The sequence below is a fragment of the Petromyzon marinus genome, chromosome 21 (genome assembly GCF_048934315.1).
Source record: "Petromyzon marinus isolate PM22_M1 ecotype Great Lakes invasive population chromosome 21, UKy_Petmar_22M1.pri1.0, whole genome shotgun sequence".
Lineage (NCBI taxonomy): Eukaryota > Metazoa > Chordata > Hyperoartia > Petromyzontiformes > Petromyzontidae > Petromyzon > Petromyzon marinus.
Window position 1 is genome coordinate 8932406 of NC_133687.1, and position 15910 is coordinate 8948315.

The 15910-nt window shown below is 53.7% G+C and overlaps 1 protein-coding gene across 1 annotated transcript; it reads right to left on the bottom strand.

Moving 5' to 3' along the window:
* Positions 1-1897: 1897 nt before the first annotated feature.
* Positions 1898-11920, bottom strand: LOC116944467 (calcitonin gene-related peptide 2-like). The gene is made up of 4 exons (XM_032958101.2): positions 11431-11920; positions 5921-5989; positions 5328-5447; positions 1898-3913 (listed from the first exon to the last, which is right to left on the bottom strand). The coding sequence occupies exons 1-4, from the start codon at positions 11511-11513 to the stop codon at positions 3742-3744; spliced, it is 444 nt and encodes a 147-aa protein (XP_032813992.2). The 5' UTR covers positions 11514-11920; the 3' UTR covers positions 1898-3741.
* Between the last annotated feature and the right edge of the window lie 3990 nt (positions 11921-15910).

A 15910-nucleotide genomic window follows, 5' to 3' on the forward strand; every position in this document is an offset into this window, starting at 1 on the left:
TACCGAAAGAACCAAGAATAATTCTATATTTATTTAAAGTTGCGCATTTTGATGTGACGTCACATTTCTCAAACCCCACCCCCCCCCCCCCCTCGTCACACATCGTCACAAATGTCTGACCCCCCCCCCCCGCCCCCTCTCATAGATGCGTGACGTCATTTATGGACGGCCCCTAAGCCTCGCGTGAGCGTCACCCAGGGATAATCGTCTCGAACTTCACAGCCGCAAAGCTTCGCGGCCGAGAGACTCGCGCACTGCTCACCCGCTTGGGCGCGCGGTCGAATGTGCAACTTTTTTTTTTTGACCGAAGCGTTTCCAAACGAGCTTTTAATAAATACACGAGGAAATGAAACGTTTCGTTAGCGGCGCAACACATTTTGAACGCGGCATTATAAATCATCTTCGCGCACACACCATCACAATCGACAGGCCTCCATGCCCACGCAATCGCGGGCATAAGAAGTTATACGTGTGTGCATTTAGAGGGTGGGGGAGGAGGGATGTTTGTCAATTCGTGTAAGTGTATTTTGTTCGCTTTAGAGTGAGCGCTGTCGCGGGGATTCGCATGAGATCTCGGACAAGCGCGGTCAGAGCTCGGGCGTGGGAGTCCAGAGTGGGTGGCTAGATCAAGCTGCCTTCGGGCGGGGGGTGTGGGGCGGGGGGGGGGGTTAGACCACAGCCAACAGACCCTGATGAGCAGAACGCATTGGAGAAGAGGAGCCCACTTACTGCGGACAGATCATTTTCACCCCCCACTCCCTCCCTCCCCTCCCACTCCCTCCCCTCCAACTTCTCTCTCTCCCACTCCCTCCACTCCCTCCCTCCCCTCCAACTTCTCTCTCTCCCACTCCCTCCACTCCCACTCCCTCCCCTCCAACTTCTCTCTCTCCCTACTCCCTCCCCTCCCCTCCAACTTCTCCCTCCTCCCACTCCCTCCCTCCACTCCCACTCCCTCCACTCCCTCCCCTCCCACTTCTCCCTCCCCCCACTCCCTCCCTCCACTCCCTCCCTCCCACTTCTCCCTCCCTCCACTCCCTCCCCTCCCACTTCTCCCTCCCTCCACTCCCTCCCTCCCATCCAACTTCTCCCTTCCTCCACTCCCTCCCTCCCCTCCCACTTCTCCCTCCCTCCACTCCCTCCACTCCCATCCTCCTGTGGTCTCCGATGTCCGACCAGAAGTCCACTGGTGACCACCCTCGCCGCATCACCCCAACCCCCACCCCCTCCACCCCTACCTCATGCACAAGTGGAACAAACAAACACAACGAAGAAAAGCCACCCCCCCCCCCCGATTGGCCTACCCCAGAGACAGCCTTCTTCCTGACCTTGTCGCACCAATTTTATGTCCGGCGGGAGGGCGCCGAAAGGCGAACGGTACAAATGCAATGCCCGTGTCAGGGCATCCGCGTGCACGGGTTGAACAGTGGTTATTTATATACGGCACTTTTTGTTTCCAGTATCAAAGTAATGCCAAATCGGTTGTTTTTGCCCTTTCTGTTCGTTTTGCATGTTTGGCCACAAGCACGCGTGGCTAATGCCGACTCGATTGCTTGCAACAACAAAAAAACAAGGGGTAAATCTCTTTGGTGTTTGAATATCTTCAGAACCTGCTGTTTCATTGCCAGAAAGGGTAAAAATCTATTCATATATATATTTTTAAAAAAATCATATTTGCTACTGGGCAAAAACAAAAGGCCACAATAGATTAAAAAAGAAGCCACCACACCCACACCCAGGATTTGTGAATGTGGCTGGACCGTCGCAAGCCATAGGCGCCAAATCGTAAAGGGCCAATACTGCCCTGCCTCCCACCCACCACCCCAAAGTAAAGACGGAGCAGACAGACCCTGCCTCCACACGTGGCACATAAATTGCCTCAAGGCGCTGGAACTAAATATCTCAATCATTTGTTTTTTTTACTTTATATTGATAAGTAAGTAAAACTCAGTTTTTTTTAAATACAAGGTGCTTCAAAAAAATGTTAACACTTCGGAGAATTTGCAACAACAGCACCACAATAAATGTGCTGCTGCCTCCGGGCTCTGGAGATCACCTGGAGAAGATTCCAGGCCACGCGTTGACAACGATGGCGAACAAAGTGGGAGAACTCTCTGACTTTTCGAAGCTTTTAACATCACATCTGTTATCAAGTTGCAGTGTATTATTATCCGTGTCTTTCTTTTTTAAAAATTAAAAACAATAGTCTCACGTAGGTGTTAACATTTGTTTGAAGCAGCCTGTGTACAGCGCCATTCACACGTGGTCGCAGGCGCGAGAAGCGCACGTGCTCGTGTCTGTCTGTCGAGTTTCCCTTTCGCACCGCAGCGGAGCAAAAACCGCGCGACTCGGAGGTGCGCGGAGTGGCGGACAACAAAGTGAAGACAAAAAGCAGTTCGAAAGAAACGAAAAGTTTGTTCCGTCGAGGTGATTTAAATGTGCACAGCTTCAGTGGCTTCCTAATATCGGAAGGGGGGTGGGAGGTGGGGGGGGGCGTTCCGTGCTCACTTAAAGCCACGGGCCCAGAGTGACTCGTGGCTCCATGACACGGACAAGGGAGAGGGAGGTTCTGGGTGGAGGCTGGGGGCGAGAGGGTAGGGGCAGGAGGGTTGGAGCGGTTAAGACGTCAAGCGTAGGCCGTTGTAAGTCAATCAGTATCATTATCCATGCTGGGAGGGATCCGATGAGCTTTTAAGCTCTTCCTCCCCCAAACAGATGTCCAGTAAGTAGATTGAGCCTATCGACGTGCCTTTACCGAAAGACCAAAGAATATGAAATTAAGGGGCGGCATGAAGCGATTCTTTCGGCTCGTCAAAGGCGGAGAGGGGGGGTAGGGGGTTCCGTGGTCAATGCAAAGGATAGGCGGAGCCTCTTTGGAGAAGGGGGGGGGGCCTCCGTGAGGTGGGAGGTCAGGGGCCCTCCAGTGGTGGGGGGGGGCGGTGATGGGGGGAGGGAGGGCGCCGGGGGGTGGAAGGGCTTGTCAGTGTTCAGGGGACGATCTTTGGAAGGAATTCATCGCGAGATCTGTGTGGGATCCATGGTGGGCGGACGGCAGGGGGAGATGATTGCGGAAAGGCGCGTGGGGATTGATGGCCTTTGGAACAGGGGAGGGGTGGGCGGCAGCCTGCGGCTTTTAAAGACTGCTTCGTCACGCCATGGAACGTAACGTGGCGTGGGCATGCACGTGCACTGTAATGCAGCGGAACGTAACGCATGCACGTGCACTGCGGCTATTTAAATACTCAGTTGCTGGACCGAATTCGAACAACAACAATGTTTCTCCTCCTGTTCTTGTCGTTATTTTGTTTTGCCGGTGACCTTGAAGGTATCCCCAAAGGGAATCTTGACTCGACCCATGGGGGAGGGGAGGGGAGGGGGGGAGGTGGATATCCTAGTGATATGCAGGGCCGGATTAATATTGTGTATAAGCCCCCTGGGCTGCAGGTACTGCGAGGCCCCCAGTAATATCTTCAAAAGGAAAACAAAGTTAAAGAAAAATAAAATTGTATTTTTTTTTTTACAAGGCGAACAACAAATACAAGTTCTGCATTCACGAACGAAATCACTTTTCACTTCATCTCTGGAGGCCCCTCCAGTTGGCGGAGGCCCCCTGTGGCTGCAGCCCCCCTAAAGCCGCTCGTGCCTGAATCCGGCCCTGGGTGGTAGGGACGATAAGTGGGGGGATGGAGGGGGTAGGATGGAGGGGGTAGGTGGGATGTGGGGTCCGTGCAGGGAGCCCTGTCCCTAGCGGCGCCTGCGCCCGAACGTGCTGGCTCCCGTGTCCGTGGGGCCGGCGCCCTCCATGCCGCGCGCGCGGCTCAGGAAGTCCATGAGGCGCTGCGTGGCGCACGTAGCCGTGTTGCACGCGCGCTTGTGCACCAAGCTCCTCGCCGCCTCCCCCTCCTCCTCCTCGGGCCTGGAGGACGCGCAGGTGGGGGGGGGGGGAGGGGTGAAGTGAGGGGGTGGTGAGGTAGGGGGGTGAGATGGGGGGGGGGTGAGGTGGGGTGGGGGGGTGAGGTGTGGGGGGCGGGGGGGATCATTTGGTTTGTTACTCCCATGGGGATCACGCAAAAACGCACACACTGCTGTAGCAGCAGCAGCAGCCATTGCGACCACCCATACCACCACCCAGTAGCGTAACGAGCGTGGGGTGCAGGTAGGGGGTGCCTGCCCCCCCCCCCCTGATGGCCGAAGCTACGAATTTGGCGGGGGGAGGGGGCCTTTGACAACTACCACCACGAGCGGTGTTTTCGACAACGTTTGTCAAAAGAGCAACAACGCTGATGGAAAACGCGGTTTAAATGCACGTTTCGTGAAAATGCTTTCATTTGGTTTCCAAGTTGCATTCTCTTTTAGTTCGACCAGCGGAGTAAATGTTTGGCGTCCGCGAATTTGTGCATCGCGCGTTTGTTTCCATGTTGTCGTCATCATCATCGCGGTCTATCCAGGTAGACGGAGTGCCTCCTACAGCGTTAAATGTGCGAGGCCGTGAGGGTAACGACGACGTGATCTGGGCAAGCGGAGCCGCGATGTAGAATAGCCTGGGTGCGACTGTGTGAGACAAATCAAATATTGGAGACTCCACCCGACCGATTGCCGCACCCCCTCTGAACTGACAATGTTGTTGCTATGCCCCTGACAATTTAGTCGCTACACCACTGATAATGTAGTTTACCACGCCACTGCCTCCACCCAAAGCTCCACCTCTGATGAACACGATTGACAACGTGCGATGCTAAAGAAGTCCAACACATATCCACACACACCCTACTGGCAGGCCCGGTGCCGAGTCACGTGCTACTTGCACGGGGGCGGCTGCCACTGGGAGTGCCGCTCAGCGAGACTGCATCGCAATCGTGACGCCTTGCAGTATTGGCAGACCAGAGGTCAGCGTTGAACGCTGTCCTCTGGACAGTTCAGTCCCTTCACCTGATGAAGGCCACTTGTGTTGTGGCCGAAACGTCGTGATTTTTTGTTATTTTATTTTTACCTACGTGACTTTACCGAATAGAACCAAAGAGTATGGATCCTTGCAGTCACGAAAGCTTCAAATCTAGAAGAGTATTGGGAGACTAAAGCACGGCTTCCACTGGGGCCCGTGTGCCGTGCCAGCCGTCGTCGACCTGAGTCGATCTAGGGCCTCCCCTAGATCGACTCAGCCTCAAACGAGTACCTGGTGCGGTGTGTAAACATCGCCACCCACCCTCCACGTGTGCCGTTCCGGCCTTCATAGGTGCTCGCTAACAACACTTGCTCCCTACAGTCTGTTAAGGCTATACGGAGGATCCTTCTATTTGTCTTTGTGTGTGTGTTTGTGCATGTGTATGTACTGGTGCAGGCTGTTGGACTGCAGGGCTGATGTCTCGCCAGGGCCGCTGAGTAGGAGCCGCGTCTCATACGGAGTCAGCACGATCGGTCGGGAAACGGAATCCGCAGGAACCACGATCACCCTGCAGAAAGACAAAAATCCCCGTCACCCCGGTATAGCCTCAGCAGGCTGTTTGGGGAAAATGCTCTTGGCGAGCCACAGACCAATTTCAGCTTACACCCACGAGCAGAACCAAAGTCAATTAACGGCGGCCCCTCTTCAATGAGACGCGAAGCACGCGGTTTAATGTAAGTGGGGCCCGCTGTAAACTTGGTAACTTTCAGAGGGTGACACTTGGATGAGCGGATTAATTAATCACTTTGCTCGAGTTGCTGCAGCTCACTTAGTCGGATTAAAACGCCGCCGACGGAAACGTCGGCCCTACGCATCGCCGCGACTTGACGGGTGAGTGGCTTGGGGGGCTGCTGTCGCGACTGATCAATGCCGATCGCGGTGATTAATCGATCGCGGTGATTAATCGGACCGGTTGTAGCCACAGGGCCCTCCTCGGATCGCGACTGCTGGGGGTTTCGCGCGTGCCAACAGGTTCCGTACCAACCGACCACTAGCGCGGGATCGAGACCCGCCTCGTTCGTCTCGAGACTCGTCCCTCTCTCCATGTCTCTGTGGTGGAGAGAGAGAGAGGGAGAGGAAGGGGCGGGGGGGGTGTGGAAGAAAAAAACGCAAACAATCAAAATCGATTATAAAATTACAATAGCCCCCCCCCCCCCGCCACCTCCTCCGCCTCTGATCTCTGTACCTGAGTGGGTTCAGCGATGACGTCGTGCTGCTGCCGCTCTAATTAAGGCGAGAAGCAGGTGCATGGCTTCACTATTCTGGCAAACTCTCCGATGATGCTGGTCGATGTCGTTACCAGCGAAACGTTGTACTTACTCAAATTGTAAATGTTGTGGATTTACTGTCCCAACACAGCGGTGGGCTGAAGTAGTAACTCCTTGGCGTTTTGTTTACGTGACAAATCCCTTACTGGTTGGCCGTGTCGGGTGGTGGAGGGTTTCGACACATTTTTACTTGGGCGATCTAACCCAAGAAAATCTTTATTACGAATAAAAATCACGTGAGCCTGTAACAGACTGCTGGGGCAAGCGCTGTTGTTAGCGAGCAGCACCTACGAAGGCCGGCACGGCACACGAAGCAGGGGTTGAGTGTGCCAGCAACACGCCCGGCCCCGCCTTTGTCTCCCTCGGTGGCGATGTTTTACGCCTCGCAGCAAGGTGCCCTTTTGAGACCGAGTCGACCTAGGGGAGGCCCCAGGAGCCGTTCGGATGGAATTCGTCACCAGCGGTGTTGGTCGAACTCGGATCGCCCGGGTTCGTAGCGCAGCGCGTTAACCGATTGCGCCACCGCTCCACAGGTCCACAGGTCCACAGATCCACAGGTGCACAGGTACACAGGTACACAGGTCCACAGGTCCACAGATCCACAGGTGCACAGGTACACAGGTACACAGGTCCACAGGTCCACAGATCCACAGGTACACAGGTCCACAGGTACACAGGTGCACAGATCCACAGGTACACAGGTACACAGGTCCACAGGTACACAGGTACACAGGTCCACAGGTACACAGGTCCACAGATCCACAGGTACACAGGTCCACAGGCACACAGATCCACAGGTCCACAGGTGCACAGATCCACAGGTCCACAGGTCCACAGATCCACAGGTACACAGGTCCACAGGTACACAGGTGCACAGATCCACAGGTCCACAGGTCCATAGGTACGCAGGTACACAGGTCCACAGGCACACAGATCCACAGGTACACAGGTACACAGGTCCACAGGTACACAGGTCCACAGGTACACAGGTCCACAGGCACACAGATCCACAGGTTCACAGGTACACAGATCCACAGGTACACAGGTCCACAGGTACACAGGACCACAGGTACACAGGTCCACAGGTACACAGGTCCACAGGCACACAGATCCACAGGTACACAGGTACACAGGTCCACAGGTCCACAGGTGCACAGGTCCACAGGTGCACAGGTAGCTTCATAGCTCCTCGGATTCCCCCAAATATTCTGATTCCAGACAATAGCATACACACTGCACAGCCGTCTGGACCGCTCCACATTCTTCAACGAGGCTCCGTCTGTCCTTTGCATTGACCACGGAACCCCCGCCCCCCCACCCCACCACCGTTCACGCTTCATTCCTCCTCCAGCAAACAATAAACACTGGCGACTCTGATTTCCGAGGGGCGTGATAGTTCGTCGGTGTAGATGACCGGGCCACGACTCCCACTGCACCACATCCGGGCCACGTGCGGCGCGGCATTGCGCATCGAGAAGCCCGGGGGCCACCGTGAGAGCCACTGTGAGGTCCGTGAGGGCCACCGTGAGGGCCACCGTGAGGGCCACCGTGAGGTCCGTGAGGGCCACCGTGAGGACCATGAGGGCCACCGTGAGGGCCACCGTGAGGTCCGTGAGGTCCGTGAGGGCCACCATGAGGTCCGTGAGGGCCACCGTGAGGTCCGTGAGGGCCACCGTGAGGGTCACCATGAGATCCGTGAGGTCCGTGAGGGCCACTGTGAGGGCCACCGTGAGGTCCGTGAGGTCCACCGTGAGGTCCATGAGGGCCACCATGAGGGCCACCGTGAGATCAGTGAGGGCCACCGTGAGGGCCACCGTGAAGTCCGTGAGGGCCACCGTGAGGTCCGTGAGGGCCACCGTGAGGACCGTGAGGTCCGTGAGGGCCACCGTGAGGTCCGTGAGGGCCACCGTGAGGGCCACCGTGAGGACCGTGAGGTCCGTGAGGGCCACCATGAGGTCCGTGAGGGGCCACCGTGAGGGCCACCGTGAGATCCGTGAGGGCCACCGTGAGGTCCGTGAGGGCCACCGTGAGGGCCACCATGAGGGCCACCGTGAGGGCCACCGTGAGGTCCGTGAGGTCCTCTCGTCAATCGCTCGCGGCAAGCTCAAATGCTGTGGGCGAAGCCGCCGCCGCCTCGATAATTGAGACCCGAAACGGAAAAGAGCGACCCCCACCCGGCTTGACGTCGCTTCGCTCGTCTCGTGCCCCGTCGTCGACGTGTTATCATCCCGTTATAACTACGGGCGTCGTTGAAGCGACCGCTGTTGGGTCGTGGATGTTGAACACGCCGTCGCTCACCGGGGGCGTGGAATCGTTTCGATCGTCTGACATTCGGACGGGGCAGTTGCGGCAACAACTGACAACAACAACAACAATTGGTACGCGTGACATTGCTTCGCCATAGGTTCTTGGTGAATCCGGAAGGGGAGGAAAAAAAACAACGTTGAGCCAACGTTGAGTTTGCGGTGGGAAACGTTAGACCAACGTTGGTGCTACGTTCCATGTTTAGCGGTTTTCTTTAAGCCACCTCTGGTCATAATCCCGCGATGTAATATCCCACCCCAGCGCCTGCACACGCGCTGATTTAAATGCTCCATCTCCCCCCGTGTCCGATCTCACTTTTCTGTTCATGATAATTAATTTACATTTAGTCCTGAGATTCGCTCCCAAAGGTAATCGAGCTCGCGCCTGCGCAGGTGACATGGATTTTTTTCCATCATAGTTGCCCAATGATAATTATCGTTATAATGTACCGTGCGACGCTCCGGAAAGTAAGACTCACCCCAAACATATATCCCCCGTATCGGCATGACAGACTGTTGGGTCAAGTGCTGTTAGCGAGCACCTCTTAAAGCACGGCACACGAGAGGGTGGGTGGCCAGCACCACGGCCGGCCGCCTTTGTCTCCCTCGTGGCAATGTTCACACACTGCACCAGGTACTCATTTGAGGCTGAGTTTACCTAGGGGAGGCCCAGGACCGGTTTAGATATTCGTCACTGATTATGTGTTGGCCGCGAGCGGGAATCGAACTCAGGTCGCCGGGTTCGTAGCGTGGCGCGCTAACCGCTACACTCACAACACACCTATGGGACTGTAGGAGACACACACCTGCAACGTTTTTGCTTTTGAATACAATTCGTAGATAAAAGTGCTTCTCGTGATCGGAGTACTACAGTTTTTACGGTAGATCACCATTGTGGTGTCATTTGCGGGGTTAAACCCACGTAGGCTTTCGCGACCAATATCATTCATAATACAGGGGTTGTTGTTTTTTTAAGTGAGGGTTTAACGACACATTTATATATTTAAGCGATCTAACACCCCCCCCCCCCCCATCAAAAAAAATAAACTTTTTTATAAACTCCCATTTACAGTCACAACGTTAATGCCCAATTAATTATACAATGATTAACAACCGACCACACATATTCTTGGTTCTTTCGGTTAAGTCACGTATATTTGTATTATATTATTTTATATTTTTATTATTTTATTGTTTCCCTTCCACGTGACTTTACCGAAAGAACCAAGAATATGAATCCCTGCGGTCACGAAAGCTTCAAATCTAAATTTAACCGACCACACGTTGCGAGGGCGAATCCAGGGTCTACCCAAAAATTCTACGTCACGCGCTCCTCGACGTTTTGAACACGGGACCTCCATCAGCGGTTTGTCTACTCGCAATACCTCCCGTGTCGCAATGCCGCCCCTAAGGTCCCGTCTGTCAAACTCGAACCGGGTCTGGCTGGCCTAAACACCGACGATGAGAACCGCGGTGGGTAGAAACCCGGGCCCAATGCCCTTCTTGCGTTGAGCGATTTTTTTCACTGAGTGTAAATAATGATAATAATGATAATACGCGCAGGAAAAGGTATACTGCTTCTACGGATTTTAACGTCACTTTATTTTACCAGATTTAGCAATCCCCATCTCCACGTGCTATACGTACACATACAAGCATCAGTCTACTTCAAGTGTCTATGCACACCCTTTTTTTTTGTTCTGACTATTTTTATTTTAGCAGGTCAGGCCCACTCAGCTATTTGGTAATTGTATTTTGTAAGCTGGAGAGACGGACATTTGGAGGTGACATTGGTCTGTTTTATATATATGTTCTTAACATATACATGAAAGATGCTTACGACTTCGGTATGCTAAGAACTCTTACACGGTAATTTCTTGAGAGCAGACGACAGAAATAGACGCTCCCAATGTGGAACCGTGTAAGCGTTTTGACATTTATAATACATGAACTCTGTTCATTATTAGTGGCAACCGAGCACTTAACCCTACATTCTTTCAAGGTCTGTTTGCTGCCGATAATCCTTCGAAGGAATATATTCCTGCATCAGCTTTATCGCCAAATATCACGGTGTTTTCACGATGTCTCGAAACGTTGTCTCCAACGTAGGCCAATCGAATATTGCGACTGCCACCTCTTCTCTGCCACCGAAGAAGAGCCACTGGCACGAGAACGAAGCCTCCTGCTGCCCGTTTCTTATCGAGAGGGCCCGAGCCTCTAGGAACAACGGGCGAGTTCACCAGCATTGGTTTTAAGGAAGTCAAAACCCTGCCACTGTTCACCCTGTTAGCCTCACCTGACACAATTCACGACATCACCTATTGCCTAAAACCCATAGCTTGACCACTAACCTAGACTTTCAGCGCTTTGATCTCACGCGATTTTGAACCGCACCTACAATCTGAGCGAATTTTCCTTTCAGCTCGTCTCAACAGATTTCAACTAAAACGTGGTGAGGTCCAGGCCGTGCCACTTGTTTTCGCTCGGCCAGGAACATCCTGGCAATGTTCTGGACGGGGCAGATCCTTCGTCCGCTGCAATGGCTTTTTGCCGCGTACAATTACGATGGAACCGTCACATCGTCGGTGGCTTACACTGAGCGACCTCGTGCCACGGGGTCTCAACGTCGTATTTGCCACGGACGGTCACGCGATTTTTAATAACGTAATACAAAACAAAAACTATGGTGCCGTTGATGATGACGATGCTGCTGCAGCAGCGAAATAATCTGGAAGTGTTCTGACTTGAGCATCGATCCATTTATCAGCAAGTCCGCTTCACAACCCGACCCCTAAACGCCCGTGGCGAGCGCGTTGTGACATTTCCAGCCAATTACCAACGCGCAAACAGCCCTCAACCCTCCCCCAGGCTTCCCGATGGTGACCTCTCGATCGCTGTCGGTGGCTGACGTGTAACTCACCTGGGCGGAGGGTAGGCCGAGCTGGGCTGTGGCGAGCAGGTCGCGCACACAAGCAATAGACACACAGTCCGCCGAGCCCACATCGTTGAAGATGAACCCGGGAGACGGACCGAGAAGATGCCGACGGAAGAACGCCGCGCGTAGATTTGAGAGACGGATGACGCTTTGAGCGGACGGTGGCAACGAGAGAGTTCACGGAGCCAGACGCCAACACAATCTGAGAGATTGCAAACGAATAGAAGAAGGAGGAGGAGGATGAGGAGAGAGAGAGAGAGAGAGCAGAGACAGGCACTCAAGGCCACCGCGACTGGGAGCTGCACGGAAGCGACACGAGAGAAGGGACGAGAGGCCCCGCGGGAGAACGAGAGTCGAGTGGCTCGAGAGCCGGAGTGCCGCTGATGGCTTGAGAGAGAGAGGAGGTGGTGGTGGTGGGGGGAGGGCTTGAATTCGCTGACGGCCAGAAGAATACGCGACTCCTACCCACCGTCACTCTCGCGCGCAACTTTTTAAACGATTTTTCTGTAGGCGTGGCCAATGTGAGATAATTAATTAGGCTAAAAGGACGGGGGGGCAGAGGGGGTGGGAAGGAGTGGGCGGGGTGGAGGGATGGGGTGGGGTGGGGGATTTGGTTTGGGAGGGAGGGGAAAAGGAGGCAGAGGGCGTGAACTCGATGTAGGGTCGGGAGTTATCATTTTAGGAATCTATCGAACTCCATCGCCCCCCCCACTCTCCCCTAGACATCACCCCCCACCGGATGCCACACGCCAATGACGTCACTGCACGACGTTTCTTTTTTATAATTATTAGTAGTAGCATGTGCTCTCTGTAACCTCATGGGAGAGAAAGAGAAAATGCAATTAGTAAATCACTTTGAACGAGACGTGGTAAGTCGCTTTGTACCCTGCCGTGATAACGCATTGATGCGTGCGGTGCGTTTGCGTGCCTTGTGTGGCTGTCGTGTGCCGTGCGGGCCTTCATTGGTGTGCTGCGACTCGCGAACAGCGCTTGCCCCCTGCCGAACGTCTGTCAAGGCTATACGGGGGGGGGGGGGTGCGGCAGTGCCGGATGAAGCGAGTGCGGGGCCTGTAGCATGATGTCCTAAAGGGGCCCTACATAAAATAAAAATAAAAAAACACGTAAATATTAAAACACGCATTTTTTTTACTTGCATAGTAAAGTAATTGCATTTTTTTCATTTGCTATACAGCCAGATAATACGACAAATCGCTCACCTTAAACACCCAGTTGTTCATAAAATTTGAAGGCGGTATAGTACTATAGTAATAGAGGAAGTGCTGAATCACTGAATCGGAATTGATAGCTTGAAAGCATTTATAGCACGGGGTCCTTGAAAGTGCCGGGCCCGAAGCTAGCTACATATGTAGCTACTTGTGCTACTAGGATAATCCGGCACTGCTGGGGGGGGGGGGGGGGGTGGGGGTGGGTCTTTGTCTATGTGGCCGTGAAATGAGAGGAAGGAAGGGAGGAAGCGAGCGAGCGAGCGAGCGGGAGACGGAGGCGCTGCGCGTGCAGGAGGAGACGAGGCAATGTGGGGGGACGGAACGCCCGTAGCCGAGTGTGAACCTGTCACCGAATGGTTACCGGCGCGGTTTACATCGATCATTTGTCGACTGCTGCTGCTGCTGCTGCGTCGGCAGTGGCGTGACAAGCACGACTAGCAACACCAGATTGACGCGAGCACTTTGTGCGTGTCGGTGTGTGCGCCATGTAGAAGGGGCCTTTGGCCCGAAACGTCTTTCTGTGTGTTTTTTTTTTAATTTGATTTACCACGGTGTTATTGACGAGCTTGTTGAGTCAATTGTGGGCAAGGAGACGTCTCACCGAGAAGATGACTCTCCAAGCGGTGTCATCTAACGGTCACAATCAGATTTTCGATTTAAAGCTTTCGTGACTGCAATGATTCATCTTCTTTGGTTCTTTCGGTAAAGTCACGTAGAATGAGAATAAAATAATAAATTGATAAAATAAAATAACACAATAATATTCTCACGACGTTTCGGCCACAACACAAGCGGCCTTCATCAGGTGAAGGGACGAGACTGTCTGGTAGGACAGCGCTGGAGTGAAAGAGCCACGTTCAGGTCACAGCTTAAAGGTCGCGGTCTGAGCTTGGCTGTATTTCACTCCAGTTCTGTCCTCGAGACAGTCTGGTCCCTTCACCTGATGAAGGCCGCTTGTGTTGTAGCCGAAACGTCGTGAGAATATTATTGTGTTATTTTATTTTATCAATTTATTATTTTATTCTCATTCTACGCGACTTTACCGAAAGAACCAAAGAAGATGGGTCACAATCAGGGCTGGCTGTCGAAGCGTCCAGAGGTGTGCTCGTCGTGTGTATATCGAACTTCTTTTGCACCGTACGTAGCCAACCGCGCTGATCGGAGGCTGCACCCATGGTTGCACTCCTGTCCGACACGCGACGCACGGACAGAGCTGGTGCGCGAAACGTCGTTCTGCATTGCTCGGGAGAGTGTTAGAACTGAAATCAATCTCGCTTTTTAGCAAAATTGAAATGCGACTTGAAAGGAAAACATCGCAGCTCGGCGTTCCCACGCGGACGCCGCGAAACGTCACGGCTCTGACGCAGGTTCAAATGACAGCCAACAGGACACCTTCAACAACGAGCCGGCAATAATGTACGCATGTGTCCATGATGGACTTCTTTCGCACCGTACGTAGCCAACCGTGCGAATCGGAGGTGCGGGGGGGGGGGAGGACAGCAGACTAAACACAAAAGCAGTTTTTTTTTAAAATAAATTAGTTTTCAATGTAGCTGATCATTTAAAAGTACATCGCTCCAGTGGCCTCGACATATCGAAAGGAAGGAGCGTTCCAGGCGGCCGCAGAAGCGCATCTGAAAGCGCCACGCGACGTTTGCGGTGACCGCCGCCGTCTTAGCTCGACGGCTTAGCAGCCAAAAGCCGCCGCCGCCGCCGCTGCTGCTGTCGACGATGACCCGGAGTGTTGCGTGATGATGATGGTGGTGGTGGTGCTCTTTGCTCCTTGACGCCATCGGCGACGTATCGTGGATCATTCGCGGCAAGCACTTTGTGCGTAACGAGCGCGAGTAGTCGGCTATGAATGAATTGCTGCGGTAGTATCAGAACGTCAACGCATCTTTTATTTTATTTTTATTTGCCGTGACACACCCACGGCACGGTGGGGGGGAGGGGGGGGCCAAGTCGAGGAAACGACGCTTGGAGAGAGAAAGTCCCAATCACTGACAAGGAGGAGGGCTCTGCTTAAAGATGAGGAGCAGGAAACGTGTGTTGTTGTTGTTTGTGGTTAGTTTGTTGTCCTTCAGCCGCACCTCCGATTTGCACGGTCGGCTACGTAGGGCGCCGCGGTGGCTAGGAGATGTTAACAACCTCGCCTGGTATGCAGGAGGTCGTGGGTTCGATCCCGACCCTGACGCCTGCTGCTGTATATTTGGAGTTTGCGTCTCTCTCATCATCACGGTGGCTAGGAGATGTTAACTTCCTCGCCTGGTGGACAGGAAGTCGCGGGTTCAATCCCGATCCTGACGCCTGCTGTATATTTGGGGCTTGTCTCTCTCTCGTCATCACGGTGGCTAGGAGATGTTAACAACCTCGCCTGGTATGCAGGAGGTCGTGTGTTCGATCCCGACCAATGACGCCTGCTGTATATTTGACATTTGCGTCTCTCTCTCCCCTTGGTCGCGTGTTTTTTTCCACTCTGCATTTAGAATCAACATCACGCGTTGTGGAGTATTTGGCTTCTGCACATTTCCACACGATGATAATCCAGTTCGTTGAGCTATCATTTGTGCTCGCCAGCTCGCTTCTGAAAAAAAGAGCTACACAGCCCGATGGGCCTGACCTGGTAAAATAAAATAAAACAGTAGTTTATGTACGGTGCGAAAGAAGCTCTAACATACACACAGGAAGGAATAAGTATAGCCCGCAAATGCGTCGATCTCACCGCGACATCTCCTCCGGCAGTTTGACGTCCTAGTTGATGCATTCCCTCCCTCCTTCGGCTGCCATTCAATCGTTATACTTGCCCACCGTCCACGCAATTGTCCGTAGCGGCGAGGGTCCGATTTCGTTGTCTGAGCGGTCAACGTTTTGTCCGCAAACCGCCCCATTCACGCGGTCCCTCTCCTGATGTCCCTCGAGTCGAATCCCAAAACAAAAAGCGTGACTCCCTTCATAGGCGCTGCTACTCGCTAACGGCACTTGCCCCAACAGTCTGTTGAGGCTATTTGGAGTGGGGTGGAGGTCTTTGCCATTGTGTGCGTGCGTGCGCACATTCACGGGGAGTGGTGGCGCAGCAGTTAGCGCACTGCAGAGTTCCGTTCAGCCCCTCGTTCGCGACCAACAAACGGTGAATGTTTGAACCGGTCCCGGGCGCCCTCCTAAGTCGACTCAGCCTTAATGCAGTGCCTGGCGCGGTGTGTACAGCAACCTCGGCCACTGGGGGGAGGTGGGGGGGGGGG

Coding starts and splice junctions, on each gene's coding strand:
- LOC116944467 (XM_032958101.2), bottom strand. CDS start 11,513: ATGTGGGCTCGGCGGACTGTGTGTCTATTGCTTGTGTGCGCGACCTGC. Junction 5,990..11,430: donor TCGGCCTACCCTCCGCCCAG/GTGAGTTACACG, acceptor TCTCCACCACAG/AGACATGGAGAGAGGGACGA. Junction 5,448..5,920: donor CCCGCGCTAGTGGTCGGTTG/GTACGGAACCTG, acceptor GTCTTTCTGCAG/GGTGATCGTGGTTCCTGCGG.